At 35.9% G+C, this 20,275-nt stretch overlaps 1 protein-coding gene and 1 pseudogene across 11 annotated transcripts in view; one reads left to right on the top strand and one right to left on the bottom strand.

The window, feature by feature from the left end:
* The window catches only part of PTBP3 (polypyrimidine tract binding protein 3), a 130,259-nt gene that overhangs the window by 9,957 nt on the left and 100,027 nt on the right, over window positions 1–20,275 (bottom strand). For all 11 annotated transcript variants that reach the window (XM_071217059.1, XM_004463906.3, XM_012527345.3 and 8 more), the window contains 4 exons: window positions 7,073–7,150; window positions 3,130–3,269; window positions 2,834–2,867; window positions 501–593 (listed from right to left, as the gene is read on the bottom strand). In XM_071217059.1, coding sequence (XP_071073160.1) covers window positions 501–593; window positions 2,834–2,867; window positions 3,130–3,269; window positions 7,073–7,150 — 345 coding nt within the window. The remainder of the gene's footprint in view (window positions 1–500; window positions 594–2,833; window positions 2,868–3,129; window positions 3,270–7,072; window positions 7,151–20,275) is intronic.
* LOC139439466 (small ribosomal subunit protein uS5 pseudogene) lies at window positions 17,950–18,865 on the top strand (annotated as a pseudogene).

Genomic DNA, 20,275 nt, shown 5'->3' with positions numbered 1-20,275 from the left:
ACCATCTTAGTAGAGTGCCTGGAACATAACAGTTGCTCAGGAAATGATTATTGAATCTGTTAGTATAACTTCAAGCAAAATATTTTTTAAAAAATCTTAGTAACAGGGAGGCTTTGTTAAGACACTTTTTTACACCACTGCTACAAAGTCTGCCCAAGTAAAAACCACATAACAGTTCTAGAAAATTTAATTTGAAGGAAAACAAATGAACAAACAAAACAAGTCACATTTACTGTCTTAAGCTTAATGGAAAAACCCTGGAGTCAAAGTTCTAAACATCAACAATATATTGAATAAGATAAATGAACTCTGTTCAGACCTCAAGAAGTAAAAAATATTTTTTCATCTTAAAAATATAAGCAGGTCCAAATAATGATGAAGACATATGCATAAGGAAGCACTCTTCGTAAAATTATTTTCCTATTAGCTAGTTGTATATTTTGAAGGAAAACTCACAAATAACAATGCAAGCTATCATTTTTATTATTAATCATTAGTACCTAGTTGAGCTTGATTTGCATCTGCCATCTGAACCAAGGCATTTTCTTTCTTATTAAACATAATTTTCACTCGATGTACATCACCATAAACTCCTAATTAAAAAAAAAAATGAATTCATTTTAGTGTCTGGTTATGTAATATTTAATTAATTTTACTAAATACATTTAAAGAAGGCTTTTTTTTCCCATACTACTCACTCTCCCTGGGCAATTTAATATCTAAGCTCCCAAACCTGTAGCTCTCCCTGAGCGCAAGGTCTATTCATCTACTCACCCTTTTCACTTGGTCCCATAAACACTTCAACCTTAACATGTCTCAAACTGATTCAACTCTCTATTCCTCTCCTAACTTCCAGCGCTCACTAACTCTATGGGGAAATGATACCAGCATCATCACATCAGTAAGACACCTGAAAGTCATCTTCTGCTCTCTACTTTTCTTTAAACACATGCACCTAAATCAGAAGCCTCCTAATCAATTCTCATTACATTCAAATTTTTTTCCTCCTCTCATTCAATCCAATTTATCTATACTGTGTTTTCCAAAGTGGGTCCCAAATCCTAGAGGGCATGCAAAATGATTCACTGGGATGTGGGAAGAAAATAATCAACTCTTATTTATACTGATCTGTTTATATAAAACTATATGAAAAAACATGTTGTACTAACTTTTAATATATGGATAAAATCATAAGCTGGAGGTGCTACAATGTGAAGAGCATTATCTCTTTTTTTTTTGCATTCAGCATATATTTCACTTTATGCACTATATGATATCACTGATATTGTAAAAATAATATTTTTAAATAATATAATCATTACCATACTTTTGTAATGTCATGGTAGAATGATAATGAAAATACTCAAAGCACATAAGAGTCTTGGTTTTCTTGTGGGTGAGGACTTAAAAAGTGACTGAACTTAGAGATGAACTTTTTTTTTAACCAAGAAGGCATGTGTTCCAAATTTGTTGCCCTTCTAATGACGGTGGCTGAAGTAGATACATTTTAAAACTAAAAACATACAATCTGTTCTTCAAGGTGAATGAGATATTTTTAAAATAAGTGAGAAGTTTACTTCTAGAAAAGAGAAATATGAAAAAGTTTTCATTAATACATGATTTAGTTACTGAATAAAAAATTTTCATACTGACTGCAAATGCAATGAGAGGTCTTTCTGGGGTGATGAACTGTTTTAAAATTTGTCTGTGGTGATAGATGAACAACTAAATTTACTAAAAACCACAGGTGCAATGTAAGGTTTTAACTTATACTTCAAAAAAGCTATTAAAAAAAACAATCATCCCCACAAAAAACTTGGAAACAATTTTCTATTCCGTTTAAAAATCTTCCATATTATGAGTATCAGTAAATTTTCAAGATTAACTTATTCAAAACAGGAAAAATGGAACTTTTCTAAACAAAATACAACAAAAATTAATGGATTAGACTGAAAAATTAGAATCATAATTAAATGTAACAACAATAAAACACTTCTACTTTGACTGCATATCTTTACAGGTATCTTTTTCACTTACGACAACTATTAAAATGAATTGTTGAAATAAAGTGAATTTAGCATTACATTTGAACACTGAATCAAAAAGAAAAAGATTTAAAAAATAACAGCCTACTAAATATTTCTTACTAAATTTTAATAGTTTTTTTTAGAAAAAGGTTTCTACCTAACAAAAATCTTTAAAATGTTAAATACTACTTATTTCATGCTCTCATTCTTATATTTTATTTCTAGCTTTGTATACATATACTATGCATCACTAGTAAATGATGAATATAATTTATAGATAATCATATGTAAATTAGGAGAACATGTTAATTACTTTGAACTGAGAAGAGAACACCATTAGAAAGTTAGAAGACTCATTTTGGTTAAAACCAAACTTTAGAAAGGCCTTCATGACCCTGCCCCTAGTCATCTGTACAGCTTTAGCATGTCCCTCCCTTAAACCCTCCACCAGATTTCCTTAATTTCTATGTTCCAGGATCTCTCTCTCACCAGCTTGTATTTATGAAAACACATTTGTCTCCCTTTCTGCCTGGCTAAATCTTACTCATTTAAATAAGAAATAGATTACTATTTCTATTGGTAGATTTTCCTTCATTTCCTTGGCTAGTTATAAACTCCTATTACACCCTTCCCCTATTATAAAACTTAACTGTAATTTTTACTTATTAAGTACTTAATATTACTACTCTATTCCCAATGTCAAACACACTGCTTGGCATACAGAGGTAATAACAAATATTACTGAGTGAATGAATATAGTCAATTCACCTCCATAGATAATATTAAAAATAGCAAAGTTAACTTACCAAACAGGATAAAAAGTCCATGTGGTGTGATAAGCTGTTTGAAAGGATAATATAAAATATAAGTTTCTGACTAAATCATTTAAGTTAAAATTTAAAATAAATTTACTTATAATGGCTTTTATATGCTGCTTCTACATATACTTGTGATGACTTCTAATAAAATCCTTAAATCAAACATAAATATTTAAATTAGAATACAAAAGAACAAATGAAAACAAATTAGAATACAACCCTAGATCATAAGCTTTTACAGCCCCTTCTGAAAGACTATTTATATAGAATACTTTTCAACTCACATCAGGATTGAGATTGGTGACAAGGAGAACAGAATTTCCTGGCATCCCACTGGCCCCAGGAATGGCCATCCTTCCAGTGACAGCAGAGGAGGTGATTGTGAGAGGACCAAGAGCTCCAGGAACAGCTGGGACTGACAGACCTTTTAAAAACATCAAAAGCATTTCATAGTCTAACTACCTGAAGAATTTTAATACCTGATATAATTTCAGTAAATAGATGAAGACAAAAACAAAAATATAGAAGAGAAATAATAAAGGGTGTGCTAGAGCCTGAAAAGAGAAGACAGGAGAGAGGGACCTGGAAGAGAGTCTAGAAATGAAGACTGTATCAATAAAAGTAACTAAAAGCATCTAAAGAATGGTGAAAATAAAATATGAGAGATAAAACTCAAATAGGAATAAACTTAACCAATGATGTAAAGCACTTGTATTCAGAAAACTGCAACTCAGTGTTAAAACAAATCAAAAAAGCCCTAAATAACTGGAAGAACATTCCATGCTCATGGATTAGAAGACTATCATTAAGATGCCAATTCTACTCAAATTGATATACAGACTTAATGCAGTCCCGATAAAAATTCCACCAGCATTAAAGAAAAAACTGAAAACATGATCATTAAATTTACTGGAAGGGTAAGGAGTCCTGAATAACCAGAAACAGCTAAAAAGGAAAAGTGAATCCTCATCTCCAGACTTTAAATCATAATACCTACCTATAGTGGCAAAAACAACATGGTACTGGCGTAAAGACAGACGTAAGAGACCAATAGAACCAAATTGATGGTTCAGAAACAGACCCTCACAGGTATGGTCAAGTGATTGTTGACTATCCTTTCAAACTCACACAGCTCAGGCAGAACAATCCTTTCAACAAATGGTGCTGAAAAAATTGGACATCCAGAGCTGAAAGAAGGAAAGAGGACCCCTATCTCACATCTTATCAAAAAGTTAACTCAAAATGGATGAAAAACTAAAAATAAAAGCAAGAACCATAAAACTTCTAGAAGAAATTACTGGAAAATGTCTTCAAGACCTGGTGGTAGGTGGTAGGTTCTTAAAGGAGATAAGAGAAGAACTGAGAGGACTACTAATGTTTATGCAGAAATTTTAATTAGCTTTACTGTAAAACTGTGGAAATACATAGAGTGGATGGTAACACATAGTAACAGCTAATTTATAAATGGGGATGTGAATGAAAATGGTAGTCTAGTTATGTAAATGCCAATTGACAGAATGCTTGAGAATAATCTAAGAACTAGATATAGATAGCATGGTAAACTAAGAGGTGGGTGAGAATTGTGGTTGATGGTACAGATGCAAGTGTCCTTTGTTAGCAAGAACACATGTATACCACTACTGCAGAGTGTTGGGAATGTGGAGAAGCATGGGAAAAATACAGCTGGAGTGACCTATGGACTGTGGTTAGTAGTAATAACATTCTTGCATCTATGCAAAAGATGTACTGTGTTGATACTGAGGCAGTATGGAAAATGTCAGCCAACTGTAAACTATGAACATGTTAACAATCAGATGATATTATTTTATCTGTAGCAAATGACACACCATATTGTGGTGTGTTGATGGAGGGGTGTTGTTTGGGAATTCTGCACATGTGCATGATGGTTTTATAAGTTTACAACTTCTGTCATAAAAAAATATATTTAAAAAATAATAATAGGGTGGGTTGGGGGAAAAACACACCAAATATAAGATAAGGACTATGATTAGTAGTAAGATTTTGACAGTATTCTTTCATACTTTGTAACAAATGTCTCAAGACAATGAAAGGTGTTGGTAGAGGGTTAATGTATGGGACCCCTGTATGAAGTTATGCATGTTTGCTTTATAAGTTCACAACTTTTACTATACACTTAATTGCTTATATAAGTTTATATATAAATGATATAACAATGGATCGGTTAGGGGGAAAAATACTTTGTTTAGTAGCAATACTTAGTTAAAAAGGTTTAAAAACAATTCAAGTTATTGGTGGTAGGGTGAAATGTTATAGATGTTTGTTTGATGTTATATATGTTTGTTTTGTAAGTTCACAACTATTATACACTTATTGTTTATGTATGTTTATGTATGAGTGATATATTTCAATAAATTTAAAAAAAAAATAGAAGAAAATGTATCAAGGTTACCACATGGTATTAATGGCCAATTTTCTGCCCTATAGAGCTTGTATAGAGGCTGAGTTTCTTAGCTGTCGACATGATCATATTCATACTTTATTATTCATATGGTACTTTACAGAGTAACTGAACTCACTGATCATTGAAAAAAGCCATTAGTATTCCATTTGTTTCTTGACAGCACATTTCCATAAAGTGGATGTAACTTTCATACTGACTTCCACCATAAAAAAAAAAAAAAAAGACATTTAAAGTGGATGTAACTTTCATACTGACTTCCACCATAAAAAAAAAAAAATAAGACATTTAAAAAGTCCTTAAATAGAAGTTAGAAGCATATGGTACTGTATGACATACTATGTGGGAAAAACATTTTGTAACTTGTAAAGTGCTACTAAACATTATTACCATCAACAATAGATTTATTGAATTCAGCCTTATCTTGTAGCTAGAATTTTTAGAGGTCTGAATTTCTCAAATTGTTCTGGAACTAATGTAAGTCCTACAATACTTGAATATTGACACTATACACAATAATTAAAATAGCACACCTTTTGAGAAGGTCCAGCTACTAATTTGTGTTCTGTTGCTTAAAAATTATTTAAAGGTAAAACCTCTAATTTATTTTAAAAAATGAACCCATTCCTTAATTTATTGATTCTCTAAGCTTAAAATTCTTTATAATGCAGAATCAGGCCACTGCATCACAAATCATGTACTTAAGCTGCAATACATTTTATATTCAGTCTATTCTGCTTGACAATCTAAGCAAGGTCATCACACATACTGCTGAAAAAAAGATTATTAAAACTGTGTAGACCACATTCTTGGGTTGGATACTTCTACATGAAATCCACACTGGACTGTCCTCTTCCCCTCCAAAACAAATCCTAACTTTGGATAACTTTTGTTACTGTTTGTAAGCCTATTATACTATGTATCTATATATGCATATATGGGTGGGTATATATATTCCTTATTAGATCTTAAAAGTCTTATCAAGAAAGGATTCCTCTTTTACTCTTTTTGTATCATTGTTAGGATCTAATAGAGTATTTTATACATAGTGCCTAAAAGAAATACCAAAAAATGAGGGAAACTGTATATCATTACTTCCAAATACCTACCAATTAGCCTTTTGGGTGCTTCAAATGAATAAAAACTACAAATAATGCCATCATTGTAATTGGATATGTAAAAAATTCCCCAAGTTGGGCATCATACAATCAGCTACTTCTATGGTTGATGTACATGATTTTATTGTGAATCCTTCATATATGATAAAATTTTTCATAAATAAGTTCCTAAACATGTAGAACTGTCATTTAAAAATCATTTCAAATTCAATTTTTAAAAAGTTACCTGTGGGGAAGCGGATTTGGCCCAACAGATAGTGCATCTGCCTACCACATGGGAGGTCGAAGGTTCAAATTCAGGGCATTCTGACCCATGTGATGTGCTGGCCCACGCGCAGTGCTGATACGCACAAGGAGTGCCATGCCACGCAGAGGTGTCCTCCACATAGGGATGCCCACGCACAAGGAGTACATCCCATAAGGAGAGCCGCCCAGCATGAAAGAAAGTGCAGCCTTCCTAGGAATGGTGCCACACACATGGAGAGCTGAAGCAGCAAGACAATGCCAAAAAAAGAGACAGATTCTGGGTGCCTCTGACAAGAATCCAAGCAGACACAGAAGAACACACAGCGAATGGACACAGAGCAGACTGGGGAGGGGGCGGGAAAGGGGAGAGCAGGGGAGAGAAATAAATAAAAAATAAATCTTAAAAAAAAAAAAAAAAGTTACCTGTAGCTTGAGGAAATCCAATGGCTGGGGCAAATCCAGCAGCCCCTGCATATGGTGAGGAAATTATACCTGGTGCACCTAATGGAGAAGAGAAGCTAAAATAAATATACTACCTTCTACAAATATGGTTATCAAAACAATATAAAATAGCTATATGAGAGTGTATCACTGATAAAAAGATTTTGCTGTAAAGATTTATTCAACACATGATCCCTAATGTGTAAGTAAACAGCTGGGTTCAAGGCTCAAAAGTATAGTTCTGCTACAGTAGGTTTTTAAAGAATAGGGCTACACTGAGATTCTTATCCGTATTTACATTATTGTTTTAAATGAAAATCACCAAACAGTACAAGTGGTCTATGAAAGGATCACAGAAATTTCACCGTGACTGATTAGAGAAGGTTTCTTAGGACGTGGAACTTGAGTTAGACATATAACTGAAAAGCACAGTGCTTAATGTATATTAGATGCTAAAAAAGTACAGATCTTCTTCACTTTCCTTTAGGGAATCTGGTGATTGAATACCATCAACAAAAACAGGGGAATCCAACAGAGGAGTTAGTTCTAGTACAAGGATGATTAATTTGGTTTTGGACATGTCAAGTTTCAGGTGATGCTAAGACATTTAAATGGAAATGCCCACAAGTGGAAAGGAGAGGGCAAACTCAGAATAAATAACCTAAGTAGAGACAAGGACTTGTAAATCATCATTAGAAATAAACATGAAAGCCATACAGATAAGAATTCCCAAAAAAAGGCATAAGGCAATAGATAAGGGAACTAAAGACTGAGTCTGGGAATATTAGGCTACCTAAGTACTAAGAGAAGGAAGAGCTACACCAAAAGTAAAAAAGTAAAAGGGAACAACCTTGGAAATAAGAAAACCCATGAATTACAGTCCCTCAAAATCTATAGAAGAGAGTTTGAATGGGGTGTGTGTTAAAAATAATTAGGGAAGCAGACTTGGTCCAGTGGTTAGGGCATCCGTCTACCACATGGGAGGTCCACGGTTCAAACCCCGGGCCTCCTTGACCTGTGTGGCGCTGAGCCATGCACAGTGCTGATGCACGCAAGGAGTGCCCTGCCATGCAGGGGTGTCCCCCACATAGGGGAACCCCACACGCAAGGAGTGTACCCTGTAAGGAGAGCCGCCCAGCTGGAAAGAAAGTTCAGCCTGCCCAGGAATGGTGCCGCACACACGGAGAGCTGACACAACAAGATGACGCAACAAAAAGAAACACAGATTCCTGTGCCACTGACAACAACAGAAGCGGACAAAGAACACGCAGCAAATAGACACAGAGAACATACAACTGGGATGGGGGGGGGAAGGGAAGAGAAATAAATAAATCTTAAAAAAAAATTTAAGTGAGAAATGAAAAAGGCAAATGTTAATAGATTTCTATGGACTTAAGTTTTCATTTCTATTGGTTAAATACCTGGGGTAAAATGGCTGGGTTATATTATAGGTACACATTCAACTTTTTTAAGAAAAAAGGCAAATTACAAGAATTAATAAGAATTTATCAAGGTTGCTACATATGAAATTGAGTGGCAACAACACTATTATTTCTATATATTAGCAACAGTTAGAAACCAAACAACGATAGTTCAAACTTAAATAGTACTTAAACCAGGCACCATTTTAAACACTTTATGCACATTGGCACATTTAATCTTCATCACATACCTACTAGTTAGATACTACTACTTCCATATTTTACAGATGAAAGAAATAGAACTGCTGATAAATTAAGCAATTTTTCCAAGGTTATATAGCTAATAATGAGCCCAAAATAAGAAACAGAAAAGTATGATTCTTAACCACTCTAATATACCAGGTAAAATAAAATAAAAAACACAAAACTGTTAGCAATAAATATAACAAAAAATATGTAGACCTTTATGGAGAAAAAGCCACCAAACTTTACTGAAAGATATTAAAGAACACCCAAACAAATGGTGAAATGCATAATGTTTGAAGACTGGAAGACTATTGTAAAGATGTCAATTATTTTCTCATAGATTTATAAAGTTAATACAATCCCAATCAAAATCCCAAGAGCTTTTGTTTTGTTTTGTTTTTTTAGGAACATAGGTTAAACCTAAAATTCATAGTAAGTGTAAATGTTCAAGAATTACAAAGATACTCTTGAGAAAGAACAAGGTAAAAAGATTTAGTCTATCAGAAATCAATACTTATGATAATGACAAAGAAAGACAACTAGACCAATGGAACAACATCCATAAAGATACCCAAGCATTTATGTAAATTTGATATATGATAGGGGTAAGCACTGTTGATCAGTGAGGAAAAGAGATTTTTCAATTAACTATAAAAGGATAATTGGTTATCATGTGTGGGGAGAAACAATCATACCCACACTCTCACATAACACACAAAAATTCCTGGTAGAGCATGTTCTATAATGCAAAAAGCAAAACTTTTAATAGGGAGTTGGAAAGGTTGGGAGTGGGAGGGTGACTTTTCTGAGTATCAATTTTTGTATAATTTTGACTTTGGAAACATTTTTAAAATGTGATATTAGAAAAAAATAATCTATTATGTAACACAAACAGAAAAATATGATTCTCATCATAGTCAAATTATGGAATAAAACCAAAGGGAAAACGAATTAACAAAAGGAACTTTAACCTACACACAATAATTAACTATATACTATATTTATATGAAACTATAAATCCTCAGACTAATGAAAATCTGCAAGCCTTCAGACTAATTAACAAAATCCTGTAAACAAATATAGGTTAACAATTATGAAACTACTTTTTGTGTATTCTAGGACTGAGCAAGAAGCAAGTAATGGGAACCAGATTTCTCTGTCTTGGAGAAGAGTTATCAATATGAAAGAGTGCTAGGATTGGAACTGGAGGTGCCAATTTAAACACATAGGTGTTTTTTAAACACATAGAAGAATACATATTTAAGGCAACACCCATGTACATATCCTAATCATATCTGTTTAGAGCAGGCGTTCTTAACCAGGGGTCTGTGGAAAGATTTCAGGGGGTCCGTGAGTTTGAACTGAAAAAAAAAAATTTAAAAAATATAAAAAATCAACTCAATATTATCTTTATTTTCTCTGAATGAAATCTAGCATTTCTTTCATTTATGAACAGTATGGAAAAATTATAGTAGTACTCATTTCATAACATTACAGTTGTTGCATATCTTGAAAAATCGCTTACACTCATCCATACTTTGAAATTATGGTTGTTAGACCTGACACTAATGGAATATTATAAAACTATTGCTGCTACATTCTGAGATGGTGTTTGTGGTTTCCACCTGGCAAAGGGGTCCGTAGAACAAAAAAGGTTAAGAACCCCTGATTTAGAGTGAGAAGTAATGAGGCCCAGTTAGAAATAAGCTTACCTAGTAACTAGATTTTGATTCTTAATACTATTCTTCACTAAAAGGAACCAGGCTCCTTAGAAAAATGGCTGATTCCAAGGCTGGGACAGGGAAGGTAAAGAAGATAAGGGAAGGGAGCCAGTGTATAGCTCAGTAGCTGGGCGCCTGCTTCCCATGTAAAAGGTTCAATCCCCAGCACCTCCAAAAAAACCCCACAAAAAAAACAAAAATGGACACACAGAAAAATAGCTCTGCCATTTTGGGAGCAGGTGTAAAGCTCAGTGATTGAGCACCAGCTTCCCACATACGATGAGTCCCGGGTTTCAATACTTGTCCCGGTAACTCAAGAGGAAAAAAAAGGTGGGGGAGGAGGGGATGACAAGGGCATATTTTGTGTAAGAAAGTAAGAAGTGCTCAAACAATGATGGGAACATGCAAAAAGGACACAGAAACCAGAGTAAAAAAGCTCCCACTGGGACAATTTGAGCACAAAATGAATAATCACAGTAAGAAATTATAGCCCATAAAATAAAGTAACAATCTATGAGTCTATAATGACATGAATCAATAAATAAATGGCTGTGGGGTAGGGAGAGAATGTTAAAGGAGTTTTATTTTTTTAACAGAATGCCAGCTAATAAATGTAAAAGGAATGATGGAACTAGTAAACAGGCACACAGCAACAATCAGTAACAATTAGCAGGTAGAAAGTGATGAGTGACAGGATATTTTTCATAGTCTTAAAGTATCTCTCTAGATATTAATCACAAAGGAAAAAATACTAACTTTACAGGGAAGAAATGTGGCAGACACCACTTTTAATCAAGCTATCAAAGTCAACACCTCCAGGAGTAGGAAAAACACATCATCTAGATATGATGAACAGAGAAAGACCCATCATTTCTGAGGTATTTTTTTTCTCTTTTTCTAAAAAGACAAAATATACACTCATGATGAAAAACCAGACATCCTTATCAATGGACGGTCCAGAAAATAACCAACCTGTGCTCTTCAAAAATGGTAAGGCCATGAAAGACAAAGAATGAAAAAATATTTCAAATTAAAGGACACTAAAGAGATATGTCAAATAAACTAGCATGGTACTAGTTTGGATCTGAACCAGAAAAACTTTCTGTAATAAAGGACATTATTTTCAAAACTGGCAAAATTTAATCAAGGTCTACAGATTACATAATAGCATTTATGTACATGTTAACTTCCTGATTTTGATAACAGAACTATATATAATATCCTTGCTCTTAGAAGAAAATATATATGGAGCACTCAGAAGTAAGGGGCATCATGCCTGTAACTTACTCTCAAATGGTTCAGGAAAATATATATATATGTGTGTGTTTATATGTGCATATATTATACAATCAGAGATGATAAAGCAATGAGGAATCTGAATAAAGAATATATAAAAAGGAGAGTCTGTAGTATTCTTACTACAATTTATTTCAAAACAAAATTACTAAAATACCAAAAAACTTTAGAATATAGGTAGACATCTTCATGACCTCAGGATAATAAATAAATGGAAAAAGCACAAATATAAAGGAAAAGGTAAATAAATTTGACTACATAAAAATACTATGAAGAAAATGAAGCAATAAGTCATAAACTGGCAGAAACTATTTGCAACACATATAATTAAAGATAAGTTTCTGGAAGACATGCAAAATTCATACAAATCAACAAGAAAAATGAGAAACCAAGCAGAAAAACAGGTAAATAATAGACAGGATAGCCGATAAATAAAAAAAATATTTTTCAACTCATTTTTCTACAATGATTAGGATAATATTATAAGACTTCAAAATGGCAAAATAAAAAAAGCCAGACAGTGGGAGTATAAATTGATAAAACTTTTAAAACTATATGGCAGGGTGTTATCAATATGGCAGAACAAGATATTCCAGGGCTCCATCAATCCACAGAAACTTTAAACAATAAACAAGAACTTACAGAACCATCTCTCTCCAAAGCTCTGGAAAATAAAGGATTCCAGTAACAGACTACAGGTTGAGTCAATAAAAAGACAACTTAAAAGGAGTAAGATCTCGTGGCATCCTTACTGCTCCTTCTCCCATCCCCTCAATAGCTAGATGCGGAGTTGGCCCAGGATCCTACCGCAGTTCCCTGGTCCTAGTTCCAAATGGAGCAGAATAACCATTATGCACATAGCAAGGTACATGCATGTCTGGGCCATCTTCACTTTTGGCAGCCTGATAACTGAACCAGGACACTCATCACAGGCTCACCATCCCAGAAACTTGTCCTGAGCTTAGTGGCAGCTCACAGAGCTCTCTCACCAAACAATGCAGAACTGTTAAAGCGCAGCTGCCTGAAGCAAAGGACCACTGGCTATGGAACATGCAGTGTAGTTCTCTGGAGAGTGAGGAAACACTGTTTCCTAGGGAAAAGGGGACAATCAAGTTATGTGTTAATGGCAGAATTGCTAAGGACACATACACATGCTCAGAACAAGACATATGTGTAGAAAAGACTGGGTAGTACCCTATGCTTTTGACCTGGACTGTTCTCTAAACTCACTGTTAAAACAGCCATGCTCTGAAGGAGAACACATATATAGGCCAATACGCAAAGTTTGGGAAATATATTCCTTCTTTCTCACTCTCTCTGGTTAGATCCTGGAATTCAAGGAAATCTATGGTATATCATTAGCTGGATATGAGCCTAAGGAACAGATGCTTCAGTCTAAATTTCAGAGATAACACTTTAAAATATCAAGATGTCAGGGTATTTAACAAAAGATTTCAAAACTTACAAAGAAGTAAACAACAGCCTATGAAAAGGAGGATAAAGCTTTAGACACCTTCAATGAGACCTTGACATATGAGAGAAAGACTTTAAAAAGAATGGTCCTAAATATGCTCAAAGAACTAAAGGAAATCACAGAGAACTAAAGGAATTTAGGAAAATGACAAATGAATATAAATAAAATACCAAGAAAGAGGTAACAATAATGAAAAGAAATCAAATAGAGAAGATCATAAAGCAAAAAATTAAAAACTACCCTATAGGGGTTCAACAGCAGATTGGAGCTCGCAAAAGAAAGAATTGGAGAACATGAAGATAAAACAATTCAAACTGTTCACTCTGAGGAGCAGAAAGAAAAAAAAAAAATGAAGGAAAGTAGACAGAGCTTAAGAGACCAGAGGAACACAATCAGGTGTGTCAATATATGCATTATGAGAGTCCCAGGAGAAGAATAAGAAAAAGGGACAAAAAGAATACCTGAAAAAATCATGGCTAAAAAGTTCCCAAATTAACAAAAGACATGAATATACAAATCTAAGATGAACAAACTCCAAACAGAATAAACCCAAATAGAGTCATACCAAGACATATTATTAATCAAACTATCAAATCAAAGATAAAAGAGAATTCTTAAAGGTACAAGAGAGAAGCAACACAACATATACATGGAAAACTCAATAAAAGTACTGATTCCTTATCAAAAACCATGGAGGCAAGAAGACAATGGGGGGAAGCAAATTTGGCTCAACTGCTAGAGCGTCCACCTAAAACATGGGAGGTCCAGGATTTAAACCCAGAGCCTCCTGACCTGTGTGGTGAGCTGTCCTAAGCACAGTGCTGATGTGCACAAGGAGTGCTGTGCCACGCAGGGGCGTCCCCCGTGTAGAGGAGCCCCATGCGCAAGGAGTGTGCCCCATAAGGGGAGCCGCTCCCTGCGAAAAAAGTGCAGCCTGCCCAGGAGTGGCGCCACACACATGGAGAGCTGATGCAGCAAGATGATGCAACAAAAAGAGACACAGATTGCCAGTGCTGCTGACAAGAATACAAGTGGACACAGAAGAACACACAGTGAATGGACAGAGAGAGCAGACAATGGGGGGGGGGGGGGAGTAAAAGATAAATCCTAAAAAAAAAAAGGAGGCAATGAGATGACATAAAGTACTGAAAGGAAAAAAAATTGCCAACCAAGAATTCAGTATAGGGCAAAAAGTTCTGTAAAAAATGAGGGAGAGATTAACACATTCTCAAATAAACAAAATCTGAGGGATTTTGTCACCACTAGACTGACCATACAAAAAATGTTAAAAGGAGTTCTGCTGGTTAAAAGGTAAGGATACCAGAAAACAGACAGAAGGTGCCATCAAAAAAATAAAGCTAATAAAATATGGACAAGAGTGGACTTACTGGTATTCTACCACAGACTTATCATGATTCTAGCAATGGAAAAAATTATATCATTGATGTGGAGGCAGTGGTCACTAGAGTTACTGGAGGCAGGGAGAGGGGAAAAAGAAGTGCAATATGGGAGTATTTTTAGGAATTGGAATTATCCTGAATGATACTGCAAAGACAGATACAGGGCATTATATATTCTGCCTAACCTATAGAATGGAATAGGTGAGAGTGTAAACTACAATGTAACTATAATCCATGCTGTGTGGCAATGCTTCAAAATGTGTTCATTAATTACAATGAATGTACCATACTAATGAAAGAAGTTGTTAAAATGTGGGAAAAATGGGTGGTGTGGGGAGTGGAGCATATGGAATCCCCCATATTTTTAATTAACATTTTATGTAATCTATGTATCTTTTTAAAATAAATAAAAATACACTGAACAAAAACTAAAACTCTCTGGTGAGGGTAATGACAAGGGTAAAAATAAATGACAGTATCGCTGGATTTTTGGTTTCTTTTTTTTAAAGATTTATTTATTTTATTTCTCTCCCCTTCTTCCCCCACCCCAGATGTCTGTTCTCTGTGTCTGTGTGCTGTGTGTTCTTCTTTGTCTGCTTCTGTTGTCAGCGGCACGGGAATCTGTGTTTCTTTTTGTTGCATCATCTTGTTGCATCAGCTCTCCGTGTGTGCAGTGCCATTCCTGGGCAGGCTGAACTTTCTTTTGTGCTGGGCAGCTCTCCTTATGAGGCACACTCCTTGCATGCAGGGCTCCCCCACGCAGGGACACCCCTGCGTGGCACGGCACTCCTTGCACGCATCAGCACTGCGCATGGGCCAGCTCTAGATGGGTCAAGGAGGCCCGGGGTCTGAACTGCGGACCTCCCATGTGGTAGACGGATGCCCTGACCACTGGGTGAAGTCCACTTCCCTGGATTTTTGGTTTCTAACTCCACTTTTTACTTCTTATAGGATCCAAGAGTCAAATTCATAAAATGTAATGATAAATCAGTGATTTTGGACTCATAATGTGTAAATGCATAATTTGTGACAAGAACTACATAAAGGTGGGGGGGGGTGGGTACATATATTTAAGATTGTGTATTCTACTGAAATTACATTGGTATAAAATAAAACAGTATGTTTATAGACTAAGGATGTTACATTTAAGCCCCATGGTAACCAAAAGGTAAACATTCAAAAATTATGCACTGAAGGAAAAGGAATGGAATTCTAAAGGGTTCACTATTTAATGTAAATTTTTAAAAAGGCAATAATAGAATTGAAGGACAAAAAAAAAAAAAAAGGTGCAAGATATAGAAACCAAAGAACAAAATGAGAGAGGAAAGCCTTGCTTTATCAATAGTTACTTCAAATGTGAATGGCTTAAAGTCTTAAGTAAAAAGGTAGGGATTGGTATAATAGATAAAAGTATGACTCAACTACATGCTGTTTACAAGAGACTCACCTTAAATTCAAAGACCCAAGTAAGCGGAAAGCAAAAGGATGGAAAAAATATACTTTGCCAGTAATAACCAAAAAAGAGTTCAGGTAGGTACATTATTATCAGATAAAATAGGCTTTAATTAAAAAACTGGTGTAAGGGACACAGAAGGTCATGATATACTGATAAAGAGGTCAATTCAAGAAGAAGACATAACAATTACAAATATTTTACACACCTAACAGAGCCCCCCAAAAGACAGTGATACCTGCTATCACCTTTTTTTTTTTAACCCATCTGGTTGTGCTGTCATCTTTTTGGTGTGTTGCTTCACACCATGCGGGGGCGTGGGCCTCACTGCACAAGTCTGGGACACCATTTTCCTTTTTTTTTTTTTTAAACCGGGTCTTGGGAAACAAACCTGGATCCTCCATATGATAAACAGGAGCTCAACTGCTTGAGCCACAGCCACTTCCCTAACCATTTCTACTTCACATTGTGTGCTAGAAGTGTTAGCCAGAGCAATCAGGCAAGAAAAAGAAATAAAAGGCATCCAAATAGGAAAGGAAGAAGTCAGACTATCCCAATTTGCAGGTATCGTGAGCTTATATATAGTAAATCCCAAAGAATCTATAAGAAAGCTAGTAGAGCTAATAAATGAATTCAGCAAAGTGGCAAGGTACAAAAATCAATACACAAAAATCAGCAGTGTTTCTTGTATTAGACTCAATTAAGTACTTCAATTTAGATTATGTTCTTAATCTTAATTCACATTCCTTTGGGTGTGAACCATTATAAATAAGATCTCTTAAAGATGCTAAATTAAGATAAAAGGTGGGTCTTAATCTGGATTACTGGAGGCCATATAAAGAAAAAGAAGCTGCAAGTCAATGGAAACCAGGAAGGAAAAGGAGAGGGCATTGTCATGCCATGGAAAAGCCAAGTAACCCAAAGACAGCCAACCAGCTAGAACACTACTGAGCCTGGGAGGATGCAAAACTTTTAACCACATCTTGATTTAAACTTCTGCCCTCTAAAACTGTAGCCCAAATTCCTATTGTTGAAGCCAACCCACTGTGAGGTATTTGTCATAGCAAATCAGGAAAACTAAGACATTTCTATACCTCAGCAATAAACAATCTGAAAAAGAAACTAAGAAAACAATTCCATTTATAATAGGAACTAAAGGAATAAAATACCTAGGAAGAAATTTAACCAAGGATGTAAAGAACTGGCACATGGAAAACTACAAATCATTACTGAAAGAAATTAAAGCAGACCTAAACAAATGGAAGGATAGTCTATGCTCATGGACTAAAAGACTTAATGTCAAGATGTCAATACTACCCAAAGCAATTCACAGATTCAATGCAATCCCTACAAAATTACAACAGGTTTCTTTACAGAAATGGAAAAGCCAACTGTCAAATTCATATGGAAGAGCTGCTTCTTTAAGAAAAGACCAGGAAGCCGATTTGGCCCAACGGATAGGGTGTCCGTCTACCACACGGGAGGCCCAACGTTCAAACCCAGGGTCTCCTGACCCATGTGGTGAGCTGGCCCATGCGCAGTGCTGATGCATGTAAGGAGTGCTGTGCCACAGAGGGTCTCCCCCGCATAGGGCAGCCCCAAGCACAAGGAGTGTGCCCTTTAAGGAGAGCCGTCCAGTGGGAAAAAAGTGCAGCCTGCCCAGGAAAGGCGCCACACACATGGAGAACTGACGCAGCAAGATGACGCAGCAAAAAAAGAGATGCAGTTTCCCGCTGCCGCTGACAAGAATTCTAGTGGACACAGAAGAACAAACACACAATGAATGGACATAGAGAGCAGACAACTGGGGGCGGGGAAGGACTAAATAAAAAATAAATCTTGAAAAAAAGAAAAAAGAAAAGACCAAATGGCAACAATTGTGGTGCTGTGGTAAGCCCCAGAGGTCCTGGGATAGGAGGCTGTGTCCCTTTTCATGGTGCCTTCAGTGGTGGGGTGCAGGACCAAGGCCATGGAGCTCACAGGGGGAAGGTCGAGGACAAAGTTTGGTTCCCTGTCACCATGCTGGGCCTCCCAGTCAAGGACATGAAGATTAAGTCCCTTTAAATCTATTTCTTTACTCCTCTCTGCCCATCAGGAGTCTAAGATCATTGTCTTTACTAGCGAGGTTCCTCGAGGGCAAAGTTTTGAAAATTATGCCTGTACAAACTATCCTGTGGACTAGGTTCAAGGCCTCTGTCACAATCAGGGACTATAATGGCCATGTAAGTCTGGGTGATAAGTACTCCAAGGAGTAAGTCACAGATATCCATGGAGCCATTATTGCAGTCAAGCTTTCCACTGTTTCTGGACAGCAGGGCTGGCCCCATACTGTCCACTGCAAGGTGAAAGGAAACTGTGGCTCCATGCTGGTATGTTTCATCCCTACTCCCAGAGGTGCTGGCGTCATCTTGGCCCACATGTCCAAGAAACTGCTGCTGCTAGATTGTACTGATGACTGCTACACCTCAACCAGGATGACTTTATCAAGGCCACCTTCGACCTACAGCAATCTCACACCTAACCTATGCAAAGAGTGCGTGTTCAACAAATCTCCCTATCAGGAATTCACTGACCATCCTATAAAGACCCACATTGAGTCTCCATGCAGAAGACCCAGGGCCCAGCTGTGGGCACCACATAGGTTTTTATACAAGAAAAATAGTCTATTAAGCCTGAACAAAAAATTCATATGGAAGGGCAAAGGATCCTGAACAACAAAATGATCTTGAAAAAGAACGTCGGAAGACTCATGCTTCAAAATTTATCACAAATTTTCACTAATCAATGCAACACCAAGGAAATAGATGTCGCTCCTATCTACCATATAGGAGGTCCATATAGGAGGTTACATACCCAGGTGAAGGCAAGCTGGCCCAGGGCAAGCTGGCTGGAGTGCCACCCTGTGCAGAAGTGCTGCTCCATGCAGGAGTGCTGGCCCACGTGGAGAGCTGACACAGCAAGAAGACAACAAAAAGAGATGCAGAGGAGAGACAGTAAGAGATGCAACAGACTAGGGAACTGAGGTGGCTCAAGAGAATGATCGCCTCTCTCCCATTCCGGAAGTTCCCAGGATTGGAGACACAGACAGCAGACAATGGAGGAAGGGGGGAGAAATAAAGAAATAAAATAAATCTTTAAAAAAAAAAAAAAAAACAACCAAAAAAACACAATACCCGTGCAATGGCAGATGTATAGACCAAAGAACAAAATTAAGAGCACAGAAATAAACTTGCAAATCTATGGCCAAGTGATTTTTGACAAGGGTGCCAAATCCCTCACTGGGGGAATGCTGCAAGGAAGACTTGATAGCCACATGCAAATGAATCAAAGTGTATCCCTACTTCACATCACATAAAAAAATTAACTTAAAATGGACCAATAACCTAAATTTGAGTTAATACTATAAAACACATAGTATTAAACCTAAAGAAATATCTTCGAGATTTTATATTAGACAATGGATTCTTAGATTTTGTACTGAAAGCATGAACAACAAAAGAAAAAGTAGATAAACGGACTTCACCAAAATTAAAAACTCAAAATTAAAAACTCAAAATAGTATCAAAGGATACTATTAAGACAGTGAAAAGACAACAGAAAAGGAGAAAATATTTGGAAATCATATATGGATAACAGTTTAATATCATGTGTGTGTGTGTATATAAACTCCTACAACTCAACAACAAAAAGACAATCCAACCAAAAAATGGGCCAAGGATTTGAACAGACATTTCTCCAAAGAAGATATACAAATGTCCAATAAGCACATGAAAAGATGTTCAACATCATTAGACATTAGGGAAATGCAAATGAAATTTACAATGAGAAACCACCTCACACCTACTATGATGGCTATTATTTGTAAAATGGAAAATAACAAGTGTTGGTGATGATGTGGAGAAATAGGAACCATATTACTTTGATGGTGGGAATATAAAATGGTGCCATGACTGTAGCAAAATTTGGTGGTTTCTCAAAAAGCTAAACATAGAACTACCACATGACTTGGAAATCCTACTTCTAGGTATATAGCCAAATGAACTGAAAGTAGGGACGCCAACAGATATTTGTATACCAATGTTCATAGCAGCATTATTCACAATAGACAAAAGGTGGAAACAACTTAATGTCTACCAACAGATAAACGGGCAAACAAAATATGATATACATACAC

This window comes from Dasypus novemcinctus, chromosome 8 (genome assembly GCF_030445035.2).
Source record: "Dasypus novemcinctus isolate mDasNov1 chromosome 8, mDasNov1.1.hap2, whole genome shotgun sequence".
NCBI classification, from domain to species: domain Eukaryota; kingdom Metazoa; phylum Chordata; class Mammalia; order Cingulata; family Dasypodidae; genus Dasypus; species Dasypus novemcinctus.
Note: the sequence above shows the minus strand (reverse complement) of the source record. Positions and strands in the feature narration are given on the sequence as shown.